This window comes from Carcharodon carcharias, chromosome 13, assembly GCF_017639515.1.
Source record: "Carcharodon carcharias isolate sCarCar2 chromosome 13, sCarCar2.pri, whole genome shotgun sequence".
Lineage (NCBI taxonomy): Eukaryota > Metazoa > Chordata > Chondrichthyes > Lamniformes > Lamnidae > Carcharodon > Carcharodon carcharias.
The window spans coordinates 54,625,655-54,652,159 of record NC_054479.1 but is presented as its reverse complement, the minus strand read 5'-3'; the positions used below and the strand labels follow the sequence as shown (position 1 = coordinate 54,652,159).

The following is a 26,505-nucleotide window of genomic DNA, read 5'->3' as shown; positions in this document are numbered from 1 at the left end:
TATGACTCTTCAATAGTTCTCTCTGCAGATGCTGTCAGATCTGCTGAGTTTTTCCAGGTATTTTTGTTTTTGTTTTGATAGATTTCTAGATTCCAATGACATCAAGGGATATGGGGATAGTGCGGGAAGGTGGCATTGAGGCAGAAGATCAGCCATGATCTGGTTGAATGATAGAGCAGGCTCGAGGGGCTGAATGGCCTCTCCCATGTTCCTAAGTATTCAGAGACTGCCAGCTCTATTGGATGACATTTCCAACAGGGAGGCGGTGGCTGCTGCTGGTATAAAATCGACCTGAAACTTAAGTTTATCACTGGGGGTTGGCAGCTCTCAGTGGGCCCTCCACCAATCCCGATTCTGCCCCCCTTGAACAGGCACTGAATGCCCTTGAGCAAGGGACGCTATTCCTCCCAAGCCTGTCCTGGGAGCTGGCAAGTAACTCTGCACAAGTTTGCTTGTCATGTTCCCCGTATAACGAGACCCTGCTAGGTGAATACCAGTGACAGCGGGATGAAGCCCTTCATTAAGCATTAATTGCCCACTTAAGCACCTCAATAGCAGGGTGCGAAGATTGTCCATGGACTTAATCGGGGTGGAGGCAGGGAGGTGGTGGGGTACGCACCCATCACCAAGTGTGCCATGGGGAAGGCATTAAATTCCAGCCTATGTGCCATTTATAAAACCCTGAATTAAACATGCTTCATTAAGTATTTTGTCATCCTGTCCTTCCGCCTTCAAACATCTGTGAATGAACCCTCCACCTCCAGGTCTTCGTTCTTGCTTGCCCTTTAAATGGTACCATTTAACTTCCCCTCCACCAACATTAAACTGACAGCCAGTATTTGTCTGGTTTATTTTTCTCCCCTTTTTTTGAACAAGGTTACAACATTTGCAATCCTGTCCCTGGACATTTGTGTTTAAGGAAGGTTGTGACCAGTGTCCAAAGTTTTTACTATCATTTCCCTCAGCAATCAAGGATGCATCTCATCTGGACCAGGTGAATTATCTACTTTTAAATACTGCCAGCCTTCCAGTGCCACCTCTTTATTTATTTTTGTTCCAAGCAGTATCACGACAACCTCATTTTACCAAAGATTTGGCAATGACCTTTTTCCTTGGTGAACTGCAAATTCTCTAGATTAGCAGAGTACAGGAGGTAGCACTAGGTACCATGGGCAGAATTTTTTGCTCGAGTGTAAAATGACAGGTGATATTTTGCTTGGTGGGCAGGTGGAGTTGGAGCCATGCCCGCCATTAATTTACAGGCCAGTTAAGGCACTTTACAACATAGCTGATGGCGATTTAACGTTGCCTGTGTGATTTTTCACTCGTCACACGGGCAAAACGGGCAGACCACAGTTTGCAAAGTCTCACCCACTGGTGGGATAAGAAGGGTCAGCAGCATTGCCAGTGTGAGTAGTGAGGAGTTTTGGAGATAACTTGCTGCTGATTGTTATTGGTACTTGTCAGCTTCATCTTTGATCGGGGCTTCATTCTTAGCATTTCCAGGTTTCACCTCTGGACTCATTTGTGTTTTCCAGACCCCCTGAGGATTTGGACCGTGTGGACCCTTCCAGGTATCAGAAAGCCTTCCCTTACCCTGGCAATGGAGACTGTGGTCTCCGCTGGAGGCACCTCCTCCTCTGAGGAAGAGAGGGGCAGAAGGGAGAGGAGGCAAGGTGTTCCAATGCAGCTACCAAGGGAGTGACCTGTGGGAGGAGAGGCATAGGCGCAAGGGGCACAGGCCAAAAGGAAGTCCAAGGTGGAAAGGGCCACAAAGACACCACTATCCTGCTACCAGGGTTTACAGGCAGCGAGGCGGCTACCTCAATATGTCCGAGATGCAATGCCGAAGGAGGTTCCGTCTCCAGGGAGACCGTGACCTCCATCTGTCAGATGATCAGGCCTGAGATCAGCTCTGACTGTGCGGGTGGACATCCCATGCCAGTGACTCTGAAGGTTACAGTGGCCCTCAGCTTCTATGCCTCTGGCTCTTTCCAAGGCTCAGTGGGAGGTATTTGTGCAGTGTCCCAATCAGCTGTCCATGGTTGCGTCAAGCTGGTTACGGAAGCTCTGTTCAGGCAGGTATTGATTTTCCTTCATTTCCATATGGATGAGGCTAGCCAGGCTGAGCGAGTCAGAGGCTCTGCAACAATTGCTGGGTTCCCCCGCATCCAGGGTGCCATTGACTGCATACTTGTGGCCATCAAGGCGCCAGTGGGTCAGCTGGGTGCCTTCGTCAATAGGAAGTAATTCCACTCCATGAACGTGCAGGTAGTGTGTGATCACAAGATGCAGATTCTGCAAGTCTGTACAAGGTACCCAGGGAGCTCCCATGACACGTACATCCTGAGTCACTCCTAGGTGCCAGGGCTCTTCAGTGCTCCAGCCCAACTGGATGGATGGCTGCTGGGTGACAAGGGCTATCCCTTGAAAAGGCGGCTTATAACACCTCTCTGCCATCCAAGAACAGAGGCTGAGCAGCAGTTCAACAGGAGTCATGCCTCCACAAGGGCAGTGGTAGAGAGAACCATAGGTCTTCTCAAGATGCACTTCCGATGCCTGGACCGTTCAGGGGGAGCAATACAATACCTCCCAGAGCAGGTGTCACTGATAGTGGTTGCATGCTGCGCTCTCCACAATCTGGCACTGGCAAGGGGGGTCCCACTGGAGGAAGAGGATCTTGACGCAGCTGCACGGGCCACAGATGATGAGTCAAGTAGTGAGTCAGAAGAGGAGCACAGTGAGGAGAATGCTGAGGGCGTGGAGGTAGACCTCGGTAACCTCCGGGGAGGCAGGGACACCAGGAAGGCTTGATCCAACGCTTCTTCAGCTAGGCTGCCAAATAAGAACTACCACCTCATGCCAGGGCTGCCGCCTCCATCCTGGATCACAGAAATTACCCTTTTCTTGGCCCCCAAGATACACTCACTGCCTGTGCAATAAAGTTTCAAGCCACCCTCTTCCAGCATTACATACTGGCTTATCCTGCACCTACAAAATAAATGAAGCATACTCAGGCCAATAACACAAAAGTAAATGTAATTTTGTTGCAACTCACATAGTCTTGAACGGAACAATATCTGGTGTTGGTGGTCACACCATTGAAAAAAGAAAAGCAAAATGGGGGAACAAAAGATCACCCGTGACCAGTCCCCCTTCTGCTTAAGGTTCTTTAACCTTATGTTTACGAGTGCTACTTAGAGGTTCTTCCCACCTCACTGGCACCGGCATTGGAGACAGCATGCTGACTCTGTGGTGTCCTGTTGGCCTTGATGACCTTGGCGGTTGTCCTCTGGCCAGTGGAGCCTGTGCTGGCCCCGCCTGGGAGGGAGTGGCCAGTGCTGTGGCTGGCATCTCCCCAGCTGCTGCAGCCTCATCAGATGCCATGGTCGCTGGGAGAGGGGCAGAGGAGCTATTGCCATCATCCAGAGCACACTGAGAGGAGCCCACAGAGACGACAGACAGCTCGTTTGCCAACATGGGGTCACTGTGGACCTCCCTGCTCGCCATTGATGGTCAGGCACCTAGCTGGGATACTGGGTGCCCCATCCATCTCACGCATGGACACTGACCACCTGAGCTCAGTGCCTGTGTGAGGGCTTGCAGGTCCAAGCGCAACCCCAGGAACTCCTGATTCTGTTCCTATAGCTGCCTCTCCATGATAGTCACCAGTCTCTGCCAAGGAGCAGGCATTGCGCTCGGCCATGAGGGTCAAAGCAGTGCTCACGCTCCGCAGCGACTCCTCCATAAATGAGACCATAGCATGCATACCCTCTTGGATCTCCGCCAGATCCACCCACACACTCCGCTGGACATCCAGCATCTGCCACGTAATGACTCCAAAGGCTCATCATCAGCTTTCAACTGAGCATCGTCCTGGTCCCCAGCAGTTCTCTGACTGCTGACGCTCTGGCCACTCTTACCTCTGCCTGAATCTCAAGCAAGTGTGAAGTGCCCTCGCTAATGTGCACCGAGATACTAGCCGCCAAATTAATGCCCACTGAGGTGCTGGTGCCTGGTTCAGAGAGTGGGTGGTCCTCTGGCGTCAGGGGTGGCCCTTCAGGTTCTGGAGAATGAGTGCCTGCTGGTGAACCTAAAAGGGAGAACAAGGACATGTCATTAGTCAAAGTCATCACACTGTCACTGTGCATGCCAGGCACCCTGGTGAGACAATGGAGATCTGCATCATGGTGCTTTCGTCTTTCAATCATCAATGGGGACTCCAGGTTCGAGGCTCTAGTGAAGAGACTGCACTAGAATGATTGCCTCAGTGCACTGGACTCTTACCTTTGTCTGACACCCCAGCCTCACCGCGGCTGCTTGACCAAGATGCATGCGCCTCTCAAGCTCCAAGACCTCCTGCTCCTACCAGGAGAGGATGAGGAGCTGTGAGGATCCTTGATTAGAAGCATTGATTAGTCCATTCTGTATCTGCAGCGGCATTGCAGTCTGGCTAACCCCAAGTCGTGGCCCTCGAGCCACAAGGCACATAGTCAAAGCAGCCCTTGGCCACTGCCAGCGTGATTGACAGTTGGCACTCAGACTCTGATACCCCTGAGCTCCATGGGAGCACGGTCAACCCAACACAATTGAACTCACTGACTCATGCCAACATGGTACTCAACCTTCCTGAGCACAGCAGGTCATTGAAGTGCTTCTGGCTCTGCACCCAGGTGCGCTGCACCATGTTGTGGCTGCTCACCCAGGCTGTCACTTCCCCCCATGCCCTCTTCATGAGGTGCGGTGGCCTCCTCCTCTCATCTCTGGGGACAAGGGTGTCTGTTCTGGCCACCACCTCCTCCAGGAGGGGGGCCGAGTGCCTACCTGACCTGCCCGCCCGCCTGCCTGCCATTTGCTGCCGCACCTGAGTCCATCCTTGCAACAGCAGACAGACGTCCTTCAAGGTTGCCTGGGCCATTTTTAAACAGGCTGCCAGGTCGCCATTGGACCCAGAGGCCGATAGGCCCCCACCTCCCCTCAGTCCTACCCGGCCAGTGATGAGCCTTTATTGGCCCGCCAGCGTGAAATTGCAGTCGGGCCCTGATCGCAAGTGGTAGTCAAATTCCCAACCGCCCCTGCTGAGCCTGCCCAATAAGGGCAAAATTCTGCCCCATGAGTGTAAAAGAGGCCAGGAAAGGACATCCATGTAGAACTTGAACAAACAGTCTGCAACATTTCCTACAGAAAGTCAGGCAAGGAAGAAGTAGAGGTCCTTCTAGGTGTCCTGGTGAGAGTTGGAGATGCAAGGGCATTGTATGTCTAAGTGAAAAATTAGACACTTAGGTCTAAAAATCTGGATGTTTCTGTCCACAGTTAGTTAAAAGTAGAAGGAGGTGTCAGAAGAGTAGTGGATGTGACTGAGCAGTGAGTGGCTAATGGGGGTATAAGAGGCAATTAGTTTGGTGGGATAGGAGCAAGCAGAAATGATGGGCTAAATTTTACCATGGGCTTTGGGACCTCGATGTCAGGGTAGAAAGCTGGTCTCAAACCCACACTCGGTGGTGGCAATTTTACCAGAGGCAGCCTCCTGATTGGCTACCTGCAGACCACCTATCCAATTCAGGATGGCGAGCGGGCACCTGATGCTGCCAGCATGCTCAAAGGGCCAGCAGCTCTGAAGCCGCAGTAGAGACACTGGAAGAGTTTGTTGCTACTCGCGCAGACAGGTGACCTGAAGGCACCTCAAAATCGAGACGCCCTCAGACAGGTATTTGAAAATTAAAAGTTTAGGATGGCTGAGGGTGGTGGGGCGGTAAGCCCTGCAGGGCGGAGGGAAACCTTTCTAGGGGAATTGTTGGGGCTTCCTTTCGTGCCTCCTTTTGTGCCAGGGAGCCTCTGGCTCCAATAGCCCCTTGGGCAGTCGCAGGGAGGCCACCTCTGTGAAGTTGATGGCTTCCCTATGAGGCCACTCTGGGTTGGCAAAATGCTGGCAGCCTTGTAAAATAGCCAATAATTGGCCTCTTAATTATGCAAATCGGCTACCCACCTCTGACGTGGCTGCCCGCTATTTTACCAGACCCTGCCTCCATTCTTAGCACCTGAGGGCAGGTAAAATTCAGCTCAATAGGTCTAAAAATACTTTTAAGAGTGTATAAAGGCAGGGATAAATGGTTAGATACTTCTTTCAGGGAGTTGACACAGGTGTGATTGGTCAACTTGATTCGTTCAAAGCAGAATGCAAAGGGTATTTTATATGAATACACTGATTTTTCAAGAGGAACAGTGCAAGTTAAGTGCCACAGAATACATACACTTTGGTTGCAGGTGACACTGGGAAAGGAAAAGTTTGACATGCTTCACACGAATGAAATCATGCAATGATATTTCTGTCCAAAGTAAATTATCATGCAAGAACAAAAGGTATGCCGATCCCTTGACAATAATTGTGCAGCGCCAGTATACAGAGCTATCGCACTCAGAAAAGTATTTGAGCCACCCAATTGCACATACACAAGGGCTTGAATGTGACCAGTCAGTGCATCTTTTGTTGTGTATTATATCTGATTCAGCACTTATCTGGAATGAAATTTGCAGTGACTGCCTGGCTGGGAAATAACCCTATTAGTTCCACCATCACTGGCCATGCTTTCAGCTGCCTAGGCCCTAAGCTCTGAAATTCCCTTCCTAAACCTCTTTGCCTGTCCACTTCTCTTTCTTCCTTTAAGACCCTCCTTGAAACCTACCTCTTTGACCAAGCCTTTGGCATCTGCCCTAATATTGTTTTTTTGTATAATGCTTCTGTAATGTGCCTTGGGATGTTTTGTGTTAAAAGACACTAAATACAAGTTGTTGTTGCAAAAGCACCATGAACAATTAATTGGGACACGAACAGAAGATTCGGGAAAAACTCAGCAGGTCTGGCAGTATCTGTGGAGAGAGAAACAGAGTTAACGTTTCGAGTCCATATGACTTCTTCAGAGCTTAAGTGGGACAAGCTGCATGAACCTCTACCAGCAGCACTATTAATATAGAAGGAAATGAGCACAGCAGTTACAAAACAAAATTTGTATCAAAGCATTCATCCTAAAATTTTTAAAACATGGAAATGTGGTAATTGACTGACGACAGACTGTCTAGTCTCTCCAAGAACCCTGAAGTAAAACAGCTTTCATGAAACAAGGCAAATTGAACAAGTGCAACTTAAGTTCCTCATATTTGAACTGTGTTTCACAGATTCACACAGTGCAGAAGAGGCCCTTTGGCCCATCGAGTCTGCACCGACACGTGAGAAACACCTGACCTACCTACCTAATCCCATTTACTAGCACTTGGCCCATAGCCTTGAATGTTATGACATGCCAAGTGCTCATCCAGGTACTTTTTAAAGAATGTGAGGCAACCCGCCTCCACCAGGCAGTGCATTCCAGACTGTCACCACCCACTGGGTAAAAAAGTTTTTCCTCACATCCCCCCTAAACCTCCTGCCCCTCACCTTGAACTTATATCCCCTCGTGACCGATCCTTCAACTAAGGGGAACAGCTGCTCCTTATCCACTCTGTCCCATGCCCCTCGTAATCTTCTACACCTCGACCAGGTTGCCCCTCAGTCTTCTCTGCTCCAACGAAAACAACCCAAGTCTATCCAACCTCTCTTCATAACTTAAATGTTTCATCTGAGGCAACATCCTGGTGAATCTCCTCTGCACCCCCTCCAGTGCAATCACATCTTTCCTATAATGTGGTAACCAGAACTGCACACACTACTCCAGCTGCGGCCTCACCAAGGTTCTATACAACTCCGACATGACCTCCCTACTTTTGTAATCTATGCCTCGATTGATAAAGGCAAGTGACCCATATTCCTTTTTCACCACGCCACTAACATGCCCCTCTGCCTTCGCAGAGCTATGGACACAGACACCAAAGTCCCTTTGTTCCTCAGAACTTCCTAGTGTCATGCCGTTCATTGAATACTTCCTTGTCTAATTATTCTTTCCAAAGTGTATCACCTCACACTTTTCAGGGTTAAATTCCATCTGCCACTTATCTGCCATTTTGACCATCCCATCTATATCTTCCTGTAGCCCAAGACACTCAACCTCACTGTTAACCACCCGGCCAACCTTTGTGTCGTCCACAAACTTATTAATCCTACCCCCTCCATAGTCATCTATGTTGTTAATATAAATGACAAATAATAGGGGACCGAGCATAGATCCCTGTGGTATGCCACTAGACACTGGCTTCCAGTCACTAAAGCATCCTTTTGTCATCACCCTTTGTCTCCTACAACTAAGCCAATTTTGAATCCACTTTATAAAATTACCCTGTATCCCATGTGCATTTGCCTTCTTTAAAAATTCTTTTTGTATATTGTCTACATATGAATATTATACTGCTAATTGAAGAGTAATTCAGCTAGATAAATAATTAGAGCATTAAAATTAATGTACCTATTTCTCTAAGGCAAAAGGAGAGCTTCCACCAAGGTCTAGTCCCAAGTTTCATCAGCAGAGGGAGCTACACCCCACATTTCAAGTCTCAGGTCAAATTCTGATCAAGTACCAAATCACCACATGTATCAAAAGCATATAACCAGATATATGAAGGAAAATCAACATGATTTCAGACCTCATATAGAATTCAGAAAACAATTTTGATTCCTTTTATATCAAGGGTGCCCATTCATAAGCTCTTATCCATTCCTCTGACCAGAAGGCTATGGCCCAGATTTTACATTAAATAATAGTGAGGCCATCAATGCTCTCTGTTAAGATGGAGTAAATTGGGTAGCAACTTCACATGCATAATTAACTTCGGAAATCCAGACTTCTGATCTGCCCTGCACTATACCAGTACTTCGCCAAGAGACTTGAAATTCAAATTCACTTGGGTGTGAAGTTGCAGTAGTTATCCAGTAAACACGTCAGAAAAGGTTAAGGTTGGTGCATTCAGGTGTATTTTTAATGGCATGATACATTTTCAGTATTGGCCAACTCTCTGGCACTGAAAATTTAATTTTTAAAGCATTCACAGTCATTCCTTCAGAATTCAATTACTGGCAGTTTAAGTTCCCTCCCTCCACCACCCTGTCAACCCCACCTCACCCCCATTTTGTCTCTTGTCATTCTCTCAATCCCATTCTTATTTCCTTCTTTTTCACTCCCTGCACATGATTTTAAAGAAGTTTTGTGGCACAGTGGTAGTGTCCCTACCTCTGTCCAGAAGCTCCAGGCTCCAGTCCCTCTAGAGCTTGATGGCCAAGGCAGATGTGTTCATAACGTGGCCAACAGGTTGATTATCAGCTTGTAAGTCCTTCCCATATGCCTAATGGCAGGCGGGAGAGTTTCCTGGTCAGCCATACTGCAGAAGGTGCAACTATAATCATGGACAAGTCTGTGGTTGCCAACACCCTCTTAAGGCATGGTACCTGGAGGACATACATGATTTTACAATGATTGAACATGTCTAATTTATACTTCCTGTCTTAGACTGTGTGGGCAGGATTTAACAATAGCGGGATTTTACGTTCCCGCTGAAGTTGAGGTTTATAATGTCTCGCTGCATTTCACGGCCCCGTCCCCACCGAAACGGGGCAGTAAAATTCTGCCCTGCGTGTTTCACTAGGATTCTTCAATCTGATTGGCTGAAGAGCCAAGCTGTTGCTTATGCTGTTCGCATATGCCACAAATCTGCTGTTCAGCACAGAAAAAGATGTTGTAAATTGCTGCTCAAAAGCCAGCGAAGTCTGTCAGTTTTGCTGCCCAATCACAGAATCCAGACCCACTTATCCTGAAGAACTTTTGATGCTGCTGGGGATTTTTTTCTTTTCAGACTCGATGTCGTCAGAACTGTCCTTTGTATAACCCACGCTCTTGTGCTTGAACTGTATTTGAAGTTCAATGTCTCAAACTATTCTAACAGCCACATCAGCAATTCAAGTTACCCCAAAACATTGTTTAGACCTCAGCTTGATAAGAGTCAATTGGGAAGAACTACTTACTGGCAAGGGGATCTGTAAGTAGCAAACAGATTTAAAATAATCAAGATTGCCAGCAGGAGATGAGAAAGATTTTTAATGGGTGAATTATTACAACCTGCAATCTATTGCCTTAAAGGGTGGTGGAATCGGATTCACTCTTCTGCTGTTTCTGATTCACCACACTGCTTGACTGACGTCCAGAACTGGATAAGCAGAAATTCCCTCCAACTAAATACTGAGGATGATCTAAGTCCTGTTTTCGGTTTCAGCCAAAAAAACTCAATTCCTTAGTTACCAACTCCTTTCTTTTCTGGCAAGTGCCTAAGGTGGAACTAGACTGTTCACAAACTTGGTGTTGTAGTTGACCCGAGATGACCTTTTGACCACATATCCGCTTCTTCACCAGGACTGCCAACTTCTATAATAACACTACTTCTACGTGTGTAACATTGCACGACTCTAACCCTGTCTCAGCTCATCTGCTGCTGATAGCCTCATCCAAGCCTTTGTTATTCTCTAGACTTGACTATTCAAATGCTCTTCTGGCCAGCCTCCCACTTTCCACCCAATATAAACTTGAGCTCATCAAAACCTCTGCTGTCCACATCTTAACTCACAAGTCCTGCTCACCCTTGCACTCACTGACCTTCCAGTAGGGCAAAGTCTCAGTTTTACTATTTTCATCTTCGTTTTCAAATCTCTCCATGGCATAGCCCTTCCCCCATCTCTGTAACTTCACCCAGCCTTGCAACCCTCAGGTTGCTGTACTCCTCCAATTCTGGCCTCTTGTATTTATGCATTATGTATTTGATAAATTTATTGAGGACAATGAGCCAAGTAAGCTACATCCTTGATTTTAATTGCTCCATCATCGGCAGCCCTGACTACATTTGCCTTGGCCTTGAGCTCTGAAATTCCATCTCTAAACCTCATTACCTCTCATTGCTCATTTAAGACACTCCTTGAAAGCTATCAATGATTGAATGTTTGGTTGTCCTAGTATCTCAGGTAGCTTGTGTTAAATTCTGTTTCACAATGCTCCCATGAAGTGACTTGGGATATTTGACTACATTAAAGTCACTATGTAAACTGAAGTTTTGGTTGCTCAAAAAGAAGTTGGATTTCTACTTAAAAAGGAGACATTTGCAGGACTATGGGGGAAGAGTGGGGAGTGGAACCAAAGATCTGGCACAGCCTCAATGGGCCAACTTGCCGTGTCCAGTGCAGTATGATTCAATGCTATAAATAAGCAATTCTAAAGGCAATTTGATTTGGAATGGTGTTAAATAATTGCTTCCTAAATAGGTCAGAAAGGAATGAAAAAAATTGCATTTATATAGTGCCCTTTATATCCTTAGGACATCCTAGTGTTCTTCACAACCAATTAATGATTCTTGAAATGCAGTCACTTGTTTTGCAGTGGAACACAGACAGGTTGAAGGTCCCACAACAACGAGATAACTGAGGATATAATATATTTTGATTGATGTTAATTGAGTTAAATATTTACATACGTACACTTTTAAATCTTCAAAGTGATTTTTGAATAGCTTCAATCCCTGCAGTAGATGTTCACATGCCTTTTTCCTACAAAGTACACAATAAATGTCTTTGGTAACTTACTTCCTGGCACAAAGCAGCAGAATAACTTGGCTTTTGTCTTCTCTTCATAAATCATCGGTGAACTTCAATTCATGCTCCATCCTACAAGTTTCAACCTAATGTTTGAGTTAAGACACTAAGAGTTTTAATCCTGTTGCTCCCTTAACTGGAATCGATATGTGCTGACAGCATCTATATCTGTGCCAAATGATGCTGCCCTCCAAATTATTGCCCTAGTATAGGAATCCCTGCAGCTGAAGAGGCACAGGTTTTAGCTGTTCCCAGCTTCATCCTTCCTGAGGCAGCTTACAATCAGACATCTACAGACTTTAGATTCTAATATAAATGTTGGTCCTCTCTCAGTACCACCAGAAACTCGGCAATGATACTTCTATAAAGATCCAAGTATGCTGGCGAGTTGGAATTTTGTAAGCCCTAATACTTCACCCATGTCTGGAAATTCTTTTTTGTTTTTATTGTTTGTATATTCTTGATGCTCACCTGTTTTCTTCATGGATCCCAGTCCCTGATGAAACACTTTGTGATAGACCATCTGTGCCACACACTATCGAAGCTGGGACTTCTGCTTTCAGGTGCAGACAAGGTTAGTATTGCTCTTTCAATATGGGATTTACAAGATGTTGTAAAGTAACAGGCAGTCATCAGTACCATAATGCAGAAACTTGACATGTGACATCTCCCTTCCTCTATTCTTGTCATTGGTTGGGGAGTGACAATAATCCAATGTGACTCAATCTCATTTTCTTCACCACTTTGTGGGAAAGAACTTGGCTTTTGTGTGGTCCTACATCTCAAAAGGCAAAGCTGACATAAGACCTTATAAGTGAAGACTCGAAACGTCAACTATAACTGTAGATTGAACATCACTACTGCAATGAGCAGAATGTGGATTTTTATCCCCAATCATCGGCTACCTTTTGTTCAATTCATTGCTCCTTTACAAATACAACCTCTTTGTTATGTAGTCAGTCCTTGGTTTCACTGACCTGCACAGGGTACCCTGTCACATATTCCAGATTTTTCATTATGCTACACAGAAAACATGACTACAATTAAATACAAATGGATGACAGCTTACTTTATAGTGTTAGCGAAACTACACAAGAGAGCCTACATGAGGCACAAGAAACAGAATAATGTAACACTAATGATATGTGGAAGTTACATTACACATTAATCTTTGCAATTTCATTACAGTTAAACAATTAAACATTTTATAACATATATAACAAATATAAAAGTGAATTTTGATCACTGTATTTAATCGACTTTGGAATACATTTACCTCAGTCTTAACATCTTCCACGACCACCCCTCCGCCTCCTCTACCCCCAAAAACCTGATCAGTTTTACAGCAATTAATCTAAATGTTTAAAGGACACAAGGTCATGATCACCTTCTCAGTGACATGGCTGTGGGTGACCATGTAGGATTGCAGTCATGGACTTCCCTTTGTTCAGTTCAGAGTCTGACTTACAACTACATAATTCAATCATGACAAATTGTAAATCCGACTCATTAGCAACATGATGCAAATACTAACCAATACGCAGTACTTCTGGTTATTTTTTCCGAGGGTGACAGTTAAGGTTGTTTGGTGAATGAAGCCTAGGAATTTTAGTTAACTTCAGACACCAGCAAAAACACACACCATGTAGTGTACAGCCTCATGAACATGTGAACTGTGCAACACATTCAAAATCTGCCACCAGCTACTTGCTCTGTTTGCGCAACTGTTTGCATATTTGTAAAATTAAGGATCACTTGACAGAGGTTATGTTCCAATTCTGATGGAGGGGCTATAAAGAAATCTCCTTCTTCTAACTTTAAGCATTTTCAATAGTAAAAATATGCTTTGCAGTAACTTTCCTGATCAGGGCCAAGATGCAACGCCAAATAGCAAAACAAAGTAATAAAAGCCAGGCAAAAGATTCAATACAATTTGCTGCTAGGAGAGGGGTTGGAAGCAACAACTTAGCCCACATTAATGTTCCTTGCTTTCAGATCTTTCCATATGTAAGATCTACTGAAATTGTGAGATTTGTTTTACTGTCAGAACTATCATGTTACATATGTGGTACCAACAGGTCTTTCACAATTCCTGTAAACATTATTACAACAGTCATGATAATCAATGTCATGGCTCATTCAAAATTCTGCAAAAAGGTTGCCAATTGAGATGCCTGGTCAGAACAAAGTGGCATCTTTGTGACATCAGATCTCACGAAAGAAAACCACTTGTATTCATTTACACAGTGTTAATTGACTAATACTTAACATATATACCATTGACTAACATCGGTTGAAAGGACTCCAGTTACAATCCTGGAATCTCTGGGCACTCTCAGAGAATCACATAATAGTAAGCAATGAACTAGAGAGACATCAAAACTACCAGACAGTAAGCCAGTAAGACTGGTACTCACTTCTGTGTCATTTGCATGCACCTTGGAATGTCAGTTTTATTCATTCCATTTATAATTTTAGAAGTACAAAAAGATACATGACCAAGTGAAATAGGTTTGTTCTTTTTAAATTTCATGGCTAAATTGTGCAAGTCCTCTTACGAGCAAAAGATGATAATTTGTCCGTGTCAATTTATTTAGAAGTAAAGTTACTTGCACCTTTATTATGTTTGAACCAGCAAACAAAAAGGTGGGACATTGATACTTTATCTTTCCAGCCACTATCAGCAGCCAAGGACCTGATTCAGACACTGAATTAAAAATAGCTTGAACCTTATATCCTAACTCTTCTACTTAAAATAATTTCATTTAAATATATGTAATAAATACTACAAATCTGGATCACAAGAGAGCAAAGTTTCTAAAACAATTTGAGAATCCACATTTAAAATTAATTGTCACATATCTGAGCCCAGCTCTGCACACTGCTTGTCTGAAATATGATTTGCTAATGACTCGATGATGTCTAGAAGCAGTGCTTGAGTTAGGGATCGTAGGTTTGGCAACTTGGAGACCTTAGGAGAAGAAAAAAATGGATTTAATAAATTAGAAAATAAGAGAGCTACATAGCAAGAATTTAAACTGAAGTACTAGCACGACCTGGAAATACTCCTCCTGAATTACTGCTACAAGAGATACAGATTATATGAAATACAACAGATAGTATCTCACACTTGCATCATTGTAATACAGCAGGGCCAGAGTAACAGGAACAATTATCAAATACCAGAGTAGTTTCAGTACCTCTCATGCATCCCACCAACCCCCAAAAAAATTCTGGTATGGCAAAAAAACAGGTCAATATATTTGAAAATGGACAGCCGGGGGCGTGGGGGGGGAGGGGGAGAGGAGGAGGAGGGGTGGAGTTGGTGGTGGGTGGTGAAGCAGAAATACAAATTCCCATTAAAGCTGAATACTTCTTAGGTATCACAAACAAAGAACACAGGATAAATAAATAAATGCGATTGCGATTTTATGAAACATGGAATTATACAAATTAAAAGTCCTGCATACACAGATATCACTTCATCATTCAGATCCAAGTGCACAGGGGAACAGTTGTGGAAGCTGACTTGAAGAACAGCATAAATCCATTACAACTAACACACCTTCAGTGATGTAATCTATCTTTTGTCTCATTCACTCTAAGCATAGTAATATCTATGTGTATTTTCCTAAAAGTTGTTCAAATAGGGGCCAAAACAAAGACCTGGAGAATGCTGTCATACTGTAATGCGCAAAACGTAATATTTGGTGACTGTAATCAGATTACTACATCTAGCTGTTTTGCAGAAACCTGCTTAACCAATTCAATTAATTCAGCTTTGCTTTGCCTGCAGATTTTGCTGCACAATTACCTTTCTCTTTCCATTAGTATATATTTCACTATAACCATTTTGCTGATCATTATTTTGAAGTAAGTTTACTCAACGCTCACTGGAAACTCTTGCTTCTAACTGACAGTATGCCATGGAATTAGCAAACAGGACCCTCAAACTGGTTTGGGAAATTATTTGTAGTTTGTCCAAGCAGTGGTTTGTTAATCGTCATGGGTTAAAGATCTTTTTCCCTATTCCAAGAGCACTGATGGTGAGATAGAATGTTATGATCACCATCTGCCTTTGAGGCCAATGTTCTGCATTTTCCTTGGAATCTTTATTAGAAAATTACATGGTGCAAAGTCAAGGTGATTGGCTGGCATCAGTTACAATAGAAACAAGAAAATCCATCCTAGCAATTCAACGCTAGATATGGTTTTCCAGCTTTCTTCACACTCATCAATACCTATAGAAAGCAGTATCTACGCAAATGAAGAAACTAAGGAAAGATGCTATATGACTATCCTACAAAAAGAAAAGTCATACATTAGGATGTAGCTTGCTTTTAGATAATTAATTGTTTCAAGCATCCCAACAATCGTTTAATGATTGTTTACTATGAACCATTAGTTGTGAAATATGAAGGAATTTGAATCATGATCTGCTGCAGCAGATATGAACCAGCAATAGTCAGCTATAGGATTATGACAAAACTAGCTTAACATTCAAATTTCAGGCAAATTCTTGTCAGGTCAAATTTCCAGAAGAAAACCTTAATGCTTTTTCCAAAAGAAATTGTTCTTGAGCAGCCTCTAATTTCTTATGAATTGTGTCCAAATTGTTTTAAATTAAAAAATAAATCAAAGATGTAACTAAAAGGGTGACCTGTTCACTAGTTTAGCATCATGTCAACCGCATAAATAACTTTATGTCAGATTTTGTAAATCTGACAAAGTTGAATGAAAATCCTTCAGATACTGACAGGCTAGTGTGAATCCCTCAAATAGTTGTTAGGAAGGTTTCAATTCAAGGAATTTACAGAGCTATAGAATAAAATGTTAATGAGAATCCAATAGCTTGTTGGTGCAGCTAAGATGACATAGTCACCTGCACTACAGAATGGTGGTATAGAATACCTGCTTAGCACTCTCGCTTAGGGAAAGCAGGAGTGCAAGTCAGTTCTATAGCTGTGTCTGCAGACAAGTCACATGAATTTGAAGTTTCTTGAAGATTCAATACAGTATTTTAAGAATAAGACAATGGTTAGTTATTTTGTTTGGTGTAATTTTCGTTTCAAATTTATTATATAGAATTTGTTTAACAAGGCATAATGTTTATTCACAACACAACAAAGTGAATGACTGAACAGCATCAGAAATCAGTGCCAGGATGTTCCAGTGAACGTCTGTGGCTGACAACAATTTGAATTTATATTGCACCTTTAATGTAGCAAACTTCCCAAGGTGCTTCACAGGAGTGTTATCAAACAGAATTTGATACTGAATCACATAAGGAGATATTAGCACAGATAACCCAAGAGATTGTTCGAAGAGGTAAGTTTTAAAAAGTGTCTCAAAAGGAGGAAAGAGGTAGAAAGGCAGAGAGGTTTAAGGAGGGAATTCCAGAGCTTAATAGTTGAAGACATGGCAACCAATAGTGGAACAATTAAAATAGGGGATGCACAAGAGGCCAGAATTGGAAGAGTACAGAGTTCTCAGAGGGTTGTAGAGCTGGAGGAAGTTACAGAGAGAGGGAGGGATGAGGCCATGAAGGAATTCGAAAACTGGGTGAGAATTTTTAAACTGAGACGTTAGGATAAGGACAGCAGAGGTTTGGATTAATTCAAGTTTATGGAGGGTGGAAGATGGGAAGCTGGCCAGGAGTGCATTGGCATAGTCAAGTCTAGAGGTAACAAGGCTTAGATGATGGCTTCAGCAGACGAACTAAGGCAGAAGATGAGTTGGGTGATGCTCTGGTGGAAGGATACAGATATGTGGTCAGAGCACATCCTGAGGTCACATACAACAGCAAGCTTATGAATGACTTCATTCAGCCTCAGACAATTGCTAGTCAGTGGAATGGAGTCAGTGGCTAGCGAACAGAGTTTGTGGCAGGAGCCCAAGATTATGGCTTTGGTCTTCCAATGTTTAATTGGAGGAAATTTCTGTTCATCCAGCACTGGATATCAGACAATCAGTATTGAAAAATCAAAGGCAGTGGAGGGGTCAAGAGAGGTAGAGGCAAAGTAGAGTTGGGTGTTGTCAGCATACATGTGGAACTTGAAGTATTTTTGGTTATGTCGCCAAATGGGCAGCATGTAGATAGAAATAAGATAGGGGGTGGGGGAGGCAGGGGTACATCCTATGGGACTTCAGAGGTGACACTGTGGGAGCAGGAAGAGAAGCCATGACTGTATAGTTTGAGCTATGACTGTATAGTTAAAAATGGGATCAGGTGAAGGCAGTCCCACTCAACTGGGTGACAATGAAGTAGGATGGTGTGATCAACTATGTCAAAGACTGCGCACAGAACATGCTAGCGTTGGCACAGGCCAAGGTGTCGGGGCTCCAGGCAGGCTTACAGGCCCTTCCTGCCTGCCTGGGTGGGGATGCAGCCAGAGGTCATCCCTGTTGTGGGGACCTCCCCTCCCTCTCCCCCAAATACTCCACAGTGGCAGCCTGGCCTACTTTTCATGTTTTTTAATTCAAGTTTGAAAAAAGTAGTTGAGGGGCAACTCATTGCTGTAGTGCCCTCCCGGTTACTTACTTTGTATGCAGCTGTGTGTTCCTCCGATGCTGTTAGGCCTCTGATTGGCCCTACAGCTTAAAGATTGCATCCATCACCCTTAATTGGACAAGGAACCCATCTCCATGCCAATTAAAGAGCGCCAAAATTGTAGGTCAATGCCCATGGGTTAAGAACATAGCAGCAGTCTCAGCTTATGTTTCCCATTCCCAAAGAAATTCAGCCTATTGTGTTCAGGAAAGATGGGCACATTTTAAAACAGATTCAGGACTTTGAAGCAGAAAGGGAGATTGGTGTTGGGGCTGTAGTTTGCAAAGATAGAAGGATCCAGTGTGGGGTTTGAGACTTGCAATAGCACAGACAATGCATATTCCGCACAGCACACAGACATTATCCTTCTTTCTGCACAGTTAAACAGAACATTTTGAAAACCTTCTCTCTACCCAACCATTTAACCATGAATCTTTCCAATGTGCTTCTAGAATACACTTCTTGGTCTTTTCCCCAACTTATAAGATCTAAACAGAAGCATCCAAGTGCAAGGTCACTAATTTGTTTCAGAGTTAAAGAATGAAAAGGAGGCTAATTTAAATATATTGTCCTTTGCCTCTTGCAGCATATTTCATTTTACTAAAACCAATTATGCTTTGGTGGAGTAGGCTGCTAATCTGGCAACCAAATTCAGCACACCCTGCAATTGAAATACTTCTGGAAAATCGCACAGCATTTTCAATGACACAGAAGAGCAAACCAGCAAACAACACATAGGACATGTTTCACCTTGAAACAGGATGTAACAACTGCAGCAATATCAGATAATACAGGCATATTACATTCATCAGTTTGTGTAGTAGGAATAGAGAGATGGCAATGAGGTCAGAGATACATTTTTCCCCTTTGGCAAGATACAATGCTGTAAAATCAAGTACGTTGGCTTAAACATTCAAAGGATTACATCATACACGTAAACACTCTGGGAACTGATATAGTATTTTTTTTAAAATATAATATATATTTTAGCTTTCAAAATTCAGAGATGGTATGGTCATGAAAAAACATTTGCTTGTGTTGTTGAAATGTTTGGTTTTTATAGTTTACATTTCGTTTCACATGAAAGTGCAAATGTCACAATATCATGTGATACTGACTGGCAGAGATATCTACAATACATTTTCATTGCACAAATCCAATGAGGTCCTTTGGCCAGAGATAAGGACAAAAAAAAATACTAGTAAAATTCCAGTATTGGTAAAACTCTGGTGCTCAGTACAATTCGTTATTTGCACAAAGTATGTTTGTCATATTCTCAAATTGTTCCACTAACTTCAAAATAAAAAATATAAAAAATCTTAGTTAACTCCAAATGATTACATCTTAATTTCAAAATGTTGCAGTACTTCATAACAGTGGAAGCACACCTTTATTAACCCCACCCTTATATTTGGCACATCATAATCAGTTGTACTGTGGCATCTCTACTGCTGAATGAAATACTCATCTCAATTCTAGGGCCCACTTTCTCAAAGCACTTTGTCCTGGGTGCATATTCCAATTACCGGGACACTAAACTCTTAAGAATATTGTGGCTTTACTACATGGAATAAACAGCAGTGTGCACTCTTTCATTTGCAAAGCTCAATCATTAATAACGCCATCAACCAGACTGTGCTGAAAGCATTTACAGTTACATACTGTGACATAATTGGTCAATTGATTGCCATGCTAGTTTGCCAGCAGAAAATCCATTTGACAATTTAAGTAAAACTTTTAAATTGACCAATATTAACAAAATCAAATTATGGTTCATATCATGTATCGCTAGAGTTTAACAGTATTGGCAATGCAGCATTAAGGGTCTTTGACGTTTCCGCCCTCTATACAGGGAAGTAAACACAAGTGGGCCAGGGCTTTAATGTACTGACAATGCAATAAAATTTAAGCTCCTGCAAACTGTCAACTCTCAATTTCAGCTCAAACTATCTGGGAGACAGGCCAAAGGGAAAGGAGAAAAATCAACAGGATTGGTTCATATTGATGACTGCAGAAATACACAACAGCATTGGTGGAATAGACGTAGATCTGAGCTGGGTACAAACCACTGGGGACTTTTCCACAGGAAAGAAAATGCGGGGACAAACTCGTTGCTTATTGTTACATTTGGACCTGATCTGGGTTAGAAATGATCCCAATAATAGGGCAATCTGTATGAATTGTTTTATTGCATATCCATTAGAGGATATTAAAGTCAAGATCACTAATTATGGCAAACCCAGATGAAGTATTTGACTGGTTTCAAAGACATTGAAGAAAGCTGCTGACAGAACCATTAACTGATTCTAGACCCCAAATCATGTCAAATTAATAAAGTCAAACATCTCTGTTACTTTACTCAGAGTAGATTAACACAGATGTTTGTGGTCCAATACACAATTATATTTACTAATATTAAGTGTGTTTATTTTGCCTCCTTGGATCATATTCAAACAGCACTCAAAAGCAAGGAGACAACTCGCCCTCAGCCAGTATTGTTTTGAAGCAGCTTGTTGAATGTATGTTTGAGCAGCCCAAGTGCGATTCTCTGCCAAGATTAACCTTCCCCCACACAAGGGCAGCTGAAATGGGAGGGATTTGAAGCCAAGAAACCAGTGAGGTGTGCGAAAAAGAGCCCAGACCACAGAGCTCGGGGTTAGCTGCATTTAGTGAAGACATAGATTGGTGAGAATCACACTGGAGAAATCATTCCTTGAGCTGATGAAGATGTGGATATTATAATGGAATGGGAATAGTGGGGGAGAGGAAAGAGGCAACATCGGGACCTTGGAGATGATAGTGTTGACAGATTAGACATGGAGTAAAATGCTCAGTGTCAAAGAGAACATTGTGATTGTGCACAACTGGACTCAAACCAAGCAGTTACAGACATTTAGGAGAGTGAGTGCCAGAAGCACGCTGGGGCTGGTGAAAGCTAAAGGAGAAGGGTTCAGTTTTGCCAGTGTTGAGTTGTAGGAAGTTTCAACAATAGACACTGGGCAGGCAGTCAGACAAACACAGCAGGAAGAGGGAGTTTGGGGGGTGGTGGTGGTGAAGAAAAGAAACTCAAAGCCATATTGTGAACACAAGATAAAGTATGTAACAGTGAGACAACTTCTGTCAGATTTTTCTGAACTCATTGCAACATTTTTATTCAAGATTTGTCCAAGAAAGCAGATCTCAGTCTGACCAGAAATAAATGATAGGCTCTTTACTGCTATAACCAAGATGGTATAAAAGGACAACAGACTCTCACAGAGCCAAACAGCATCCTACCTACCTTGGTGAAATGATGTACAATAATGTGGAGGCAATGTTTCTTCATGTCTAAAGCCTGAGTCTTATCAGCTGCTTCTAGAATCTGAAAAGACAGGTAAACAATATAAATTACTTAAGTCCATTATTTGTAATTTTGCTGATTGAACCACTCATTTTTATATAGTATCTTAATGTAAGGAAACATCCATAACACTTCACAGCGTAATCAAAAAATGGACAGGGTCAAAGAAGGAGTTACAAGGAGGGAGGACCAAAAGATTGTTTGATGAGGTGGATTTTAAAGAATTTCTTAAAGTAGCTGGAGAAGCGGATGAGTGCAGAGAAGGAATTCCAAAGTAGTGGACTTGGGTAGCTGGAGACCATCACCAATGTGGCATAAAGGCAGAGGGAGATGCACAAGAGGCCAGAATCAAAAGAAAATATAGTTTTGGGGAGCTTTATAGGACTGGCTGAAGCTGTAGAGATAGGGGAGGTTGAGGCCATGAAGGAATTTAAACAAGGATGAACATTAAAAATTGGAGATATTGGAGCCAATGTACATCAGCAGGATGGGGAGATAGTGAGCAGGACAGGGGCTGCAGAGTTTTCGATGAACTGAATTTTACAGAGGATGGGAGGCTGACATTTGAGCATTGGAACAGCTGTCTAAAGGTGGCAAAGGTATGACAGAGGTTTCAGCTTTGTATGGGCTGAGATGAGAATGGGGTGAGGTGGGTGAAGTGGAAGTAAGCAGCCTTTGTGACAAAAGATATGGAGTTGAAAGTGGAGCTTGGTGGCTGAAGAGGATGCCAAGGTTGCAAAGTCTAGTTCAGCCCGAGACCACAGCTGGCAAAGTGGATGAAACCTGTGACAAGGAATTGGGAGTTTTGGTGGGGGCCTGAAAATAATGGCTTCAATCTGCCCAATATTAACATGGTGGAAGGTATAGATCTTCCAAATCTGAAGTTGGATAAACAATTGGACAAAAGAATCACTGAAACTGTCGAGAATGGTGATGGAGATAGAATCAGATGTCATCAGCATATATGTGATGATCTCGTCAAGGGGCAGAATATAAATAGGGGGACCCAGGGATGGATCCTTGCAGTCTCCTGAGGTGATGGTAAGAGACAGGGAGAGAAGTTATTGCTCTGGCTACAATTGGACAAAAAGAGAGGAGTGGAATCAAGCGAGAGCAGCTACATGGAGTTGGGCAATGGAGGAGTGGCTTTAAATGAGATGGTGTGGTTACCAATGTCAAGACTACAGGGAGGTAAAAGAAGGAAAAAGTACCATGGTTATAGACTTAGAAAATATTATTTCTGACTTTGGTGAGGGTCATTTTAGTGTGGTAATACTGAAGCCGGACTGGAGAGATTCAAATAGCGAGTTGTTTGGGTGGGGGTTTTGGGGGTGGGGGCGCGTTGTTTGGGTGGGGGTTTTGGGGGTGGGGGTGGGGGTGCGTTGGGCAGAGATTTAGGTGGTAACATGGTCCAGGACCTCTGAGGAAAGGGAGGTTGGAGAATGGACTGTAGTTTACATGAATAGAGGACTTGAGGGTGAATGTTTTGAAGACGGGGGTGATGATAGCTGTTTTGAAAGGGAAGGGACAAAACCTTAAGAAATAGAACCATTTACAACCCTAGCTAGCATAGATGTCAGGGTGGGAAATTGAAATGGTCAGCAGTTCAGTGGGAGTGGAAACACAAGAGGAGTTTCATAGACACAATGGGCTTGACAACAACAGGATAGATGGGAGAAATGCTAGTTGGAGACACAAATGCCCATTTTTCTCTTAAATAAAGGCACATACAAGTTCCAAATTACATTCAGGTACAATGGCCAAGTGCACTGTTAATTTGCAATATTCTCAACAATGAAAATATCATCTGAGATATATTCGATAGTCTGAAAAGGGTATGATGGAATATTTGCAGTAAAAGAAGAAAAAGCAAGTCACCTGCAGAACATTCTCTACCGTCACATTCATCTCCAGGTTCTGCTTACAATATGCTTGCAGTCTGTTGTTCGTAAAGCCATAGTAATAAGGTGCTGAAAACAAATATCTGTCAGAGAGAAGTCAAAGAAACCTGTCTCACAGTGAATATGGAATTAATGGCTGCACATCGCCCCTTTCCTTGACGATCAATGGCATTACCATCACTGAATCACTATCAACATACTGGGGGTTACCATTGACCAGAAACTGAACTTGACTAACCATATAAATACTGTGGCTACAAGAGCAAGTCAGAGGCTAGGAATTGTGCGATGAGTAACCCACCTCCCGACTCCCCAAAGTCTGTCCACCATCTATAAGGTACAAGTCAGGGGTGTGATAGAATACTTCTCATTTGCCTGGATGAGTGCAGCTCTCACAACACTGAAGAAGCTGGACACCATCTAAGACATAGCAGCCCACTTGATTGGCACCACATCCAAAAACATTCACTCCCTCCACCACCAACGTATGGTAGCAGCAGTGTGTACCATCTACAAAATGCACACTGCAGGAACTCACCAAGGTTCCTTCGACAGCACCTTCCAACCCCACGACCGCTACCATCTACAAGGACAAGGGCAACAGATAGATGGGAACACCACCACCTAAAAGTTCCCCTCCAAGTCACTCACCATTCTGACTTGGAAATATATCACCGTTCCTTCACTGTCGCTGGGTCAACATCCTGGAACTCCCTTCCTAACACCACATGGACTGCAGCGGTTCAAGAAAGCAGCTCACCACCACCTTTTCAAGGACATTTAGGGATGGGCAATAAATGCTGGCCCAGCCAGCAAAGCCCACATCGCATGAATGAATAAACAAAAAGATCTTATCAAAGTTGCATGCAGCCATTCCTGCTACTTCATTTAAACAGCAAGTGAAGTAGCTGGAAGGTTAAAAGGTGCCTATTAACATTCATCATTATTCTTTCCCACATGTCTCTGTGCAGGATATCTGTACAGCACCTCTCTTCCCTCAGATAGAGCAATTCAAATTGAGATTTCAGAGATTTTCGTTCAACGATATTTCTACTTTATGTTTTAACTTACTTGTATCTTTTGTTCATACACCAGCTGGTAATTCAATTTAATTAGTTTATGTTCCAGCCAGACATCATTACCTCTGCCTTTCCTGGAGCAGACTGGTTCATTACTTCAGTGTTCTTCATGCTGGTCATAAGGTTGAAGTTGTTGCATGCATTGGAGAATAAGTCCATAATACATTGCATGTCCAGCTCTGAACCGGCAGCTAGAGCACAGCCATTGGCAAGCAGGAAATCGTGAAGTATGTCTTTGGAGACCTTGGTCTTTGCCTGGAGTTGTCTCAGATTGAGTAGCTTCCTGTCAATGCAATATCTGATTCCGATGCCAAGATCACTATCCTGGAAGGAGTTGGAGAGAGCATGGCAAAGAAAAACATGCTGAATAAGGTTGGTGCTAGCAACTCCATTAGTGGCTGGGAATAATGAGTCAGAAGACTCACCATCATCCAGTACATATGCAAGCATGCTCTCATGGTACTGTCGAACATTGTGATGAATTTCTCCATTACCTTCCAAAGGCCCTCATGGCTGACTGTGTCGAAAGCTGTGGTCAGATCAACAAACATGGTGTAAAGGTCCTTGATCCGTTATTGGCAATTCTCCTGGAGCTGTTTAACTGCAAACACCATGTCAGTGGTTCCTTGACATTTTCTGAAAACGCACAGACTCCCTGGCAGCAGATCCTGGTTGAAATGATGCACTAAGGGGTTCTGTTTTATCAGCGATGGAGAGGAGTGAGATTCTTCTCTGTTTGTTGCAAGATTGGTGAGTTCCTTTCCTCCTGCACAGGTGGACAATGAAAGTATCTTTGTATCCTTGTAGGATGGTTTATTGCTCCCACATAGACTAAAAGGGTTCAGCGAGCTTCTTGACAAGGCACTGACCTCCAGTCTTGGAGACTTCAGCTGAGATAGCATCAGCTCCTGGAGCTCTGCCGTTAGAGAGGAGTTTGATAGTGTTCGTCATTTCTAACAGCATGGCAGAGTCATCAAGGGAGCAGCTGATGACAACCTGCAGCTGCCTGTTGATTTCTTCTTCATTGATGGATGAAGGTTGATTGAGGATGTGGCTAAAGTGCTTTGCCTATCATTCTAGAACTTGGGCTTTTTCTGTGAGCAGTGCTGACCCTTTGGCACTGAAAATTGCTAATGAACCAGTAGACTGGGGCCCGTTAATAGATTTCAGAGCACCATCATATAATCATTAACACCATTGAGGAGGCAAGTCAATTTGCTGATGAGACGGTTCATGACAGCAATGTCCACATTAGCTTTGTGCCATTCTTCTTTTTCCACATCCACTCCAAAAGAATGTGTAACCTGCACCGATTTCCTTGAGCTGACCCCCCTCAGGTTAACATGTCTCACTGAGGGCAGCAATCTGGACATTGTACCTAGAGTAGTTCTCTCAGGTCTGTCAGATGTGGCGTTTTCCAAGAGGATCTGCAAGTTCCATGCCCCAATGATGACCAGTGTCACCATTTGGCCTTACCATCACGACGAAGAAAACTGAAAATGTACCAGCCTAGTCCAGAAAAGCCCTATCTTGAGCCCAAGGTTTCAGTCTATGGCCAAAATCTAACAGCAGTGGATACATTCACTTATCTTAGCAGTGCACTCTCTCAAGCTGTCTATATTGACAATGAGACACATGCAAGAATTGTCAAAGCAAGTGTAGCCTTCAGCAGACTTCAAACATCAGTCTGAGAATGAAGAGGAGTACGCTTGTCTATCAGACTGAAAGTCTATAGACCAATAGTCCTGTCCACTTTGCTTTCTGCAAGTGAGACTTGGACTGTGTACCAGCGTCATGCCAAGAAGCTCAGGCACTTTCACTTGAGCTGCCTTTGAAAGCTTCTGAAGATCAGATGGCAGGACAAAATACCAAATACTGGGGTGCTCAAGTGAGCTGGCATGCCAAGCTTCCACACGATTTTGAGACAGTCATATCCGAGTGGGGCTAGTCATGGAGCCAGAGTGCCAGACACTCGCTTACCAAAGCAAATCTTCTACTGTGAACTTCAGTCTGGGGTGCGCTCTCATGCCAGTCAAATGAAGTGCTACAAAGGCACTCTGAAGGCTTCACTTAGGAGTTTT

General features: G+C 43.4%; 1 protein-coding gene across 4 annotated transcripts in view; it reads right to left on the bottom strand.

Annotated features, from left to right (window-relative positions):
• Positions 1–12,608: 12,608 nt before the first annotated feature.
• Positions 12,609–26,505, bottom strand: part of lztr1 (leucine-zipper-like transcription regulator 1) — a 142,883-nt gene continuing 128,986 nt past the window's right edge. For all 4 annotated transcript variants that reach the window (XM_041203307.1, XM_041203308.1, XM_041203309.1 and 1 more), the window contains 3 exons: positions 23,323–23,428; positions 21,385–21,465; positions 12,609–14,525 (listed from right to left, as the gene is read on the bottom strand). In XM_041203307.1, coding sequence (XP_041059241.1) covers positions 14,409–14,525; positions 21,385–21,465; positions 23,323–23,428 — 304 coding nt within the window. In that variant the 3' untranslated portion in view covers positions 12,609–14,408. The remainder of the gene's footprint in view (positions 14,526–21,384; positions 21,466–23,322; positions 23,429–26,505) is intronic.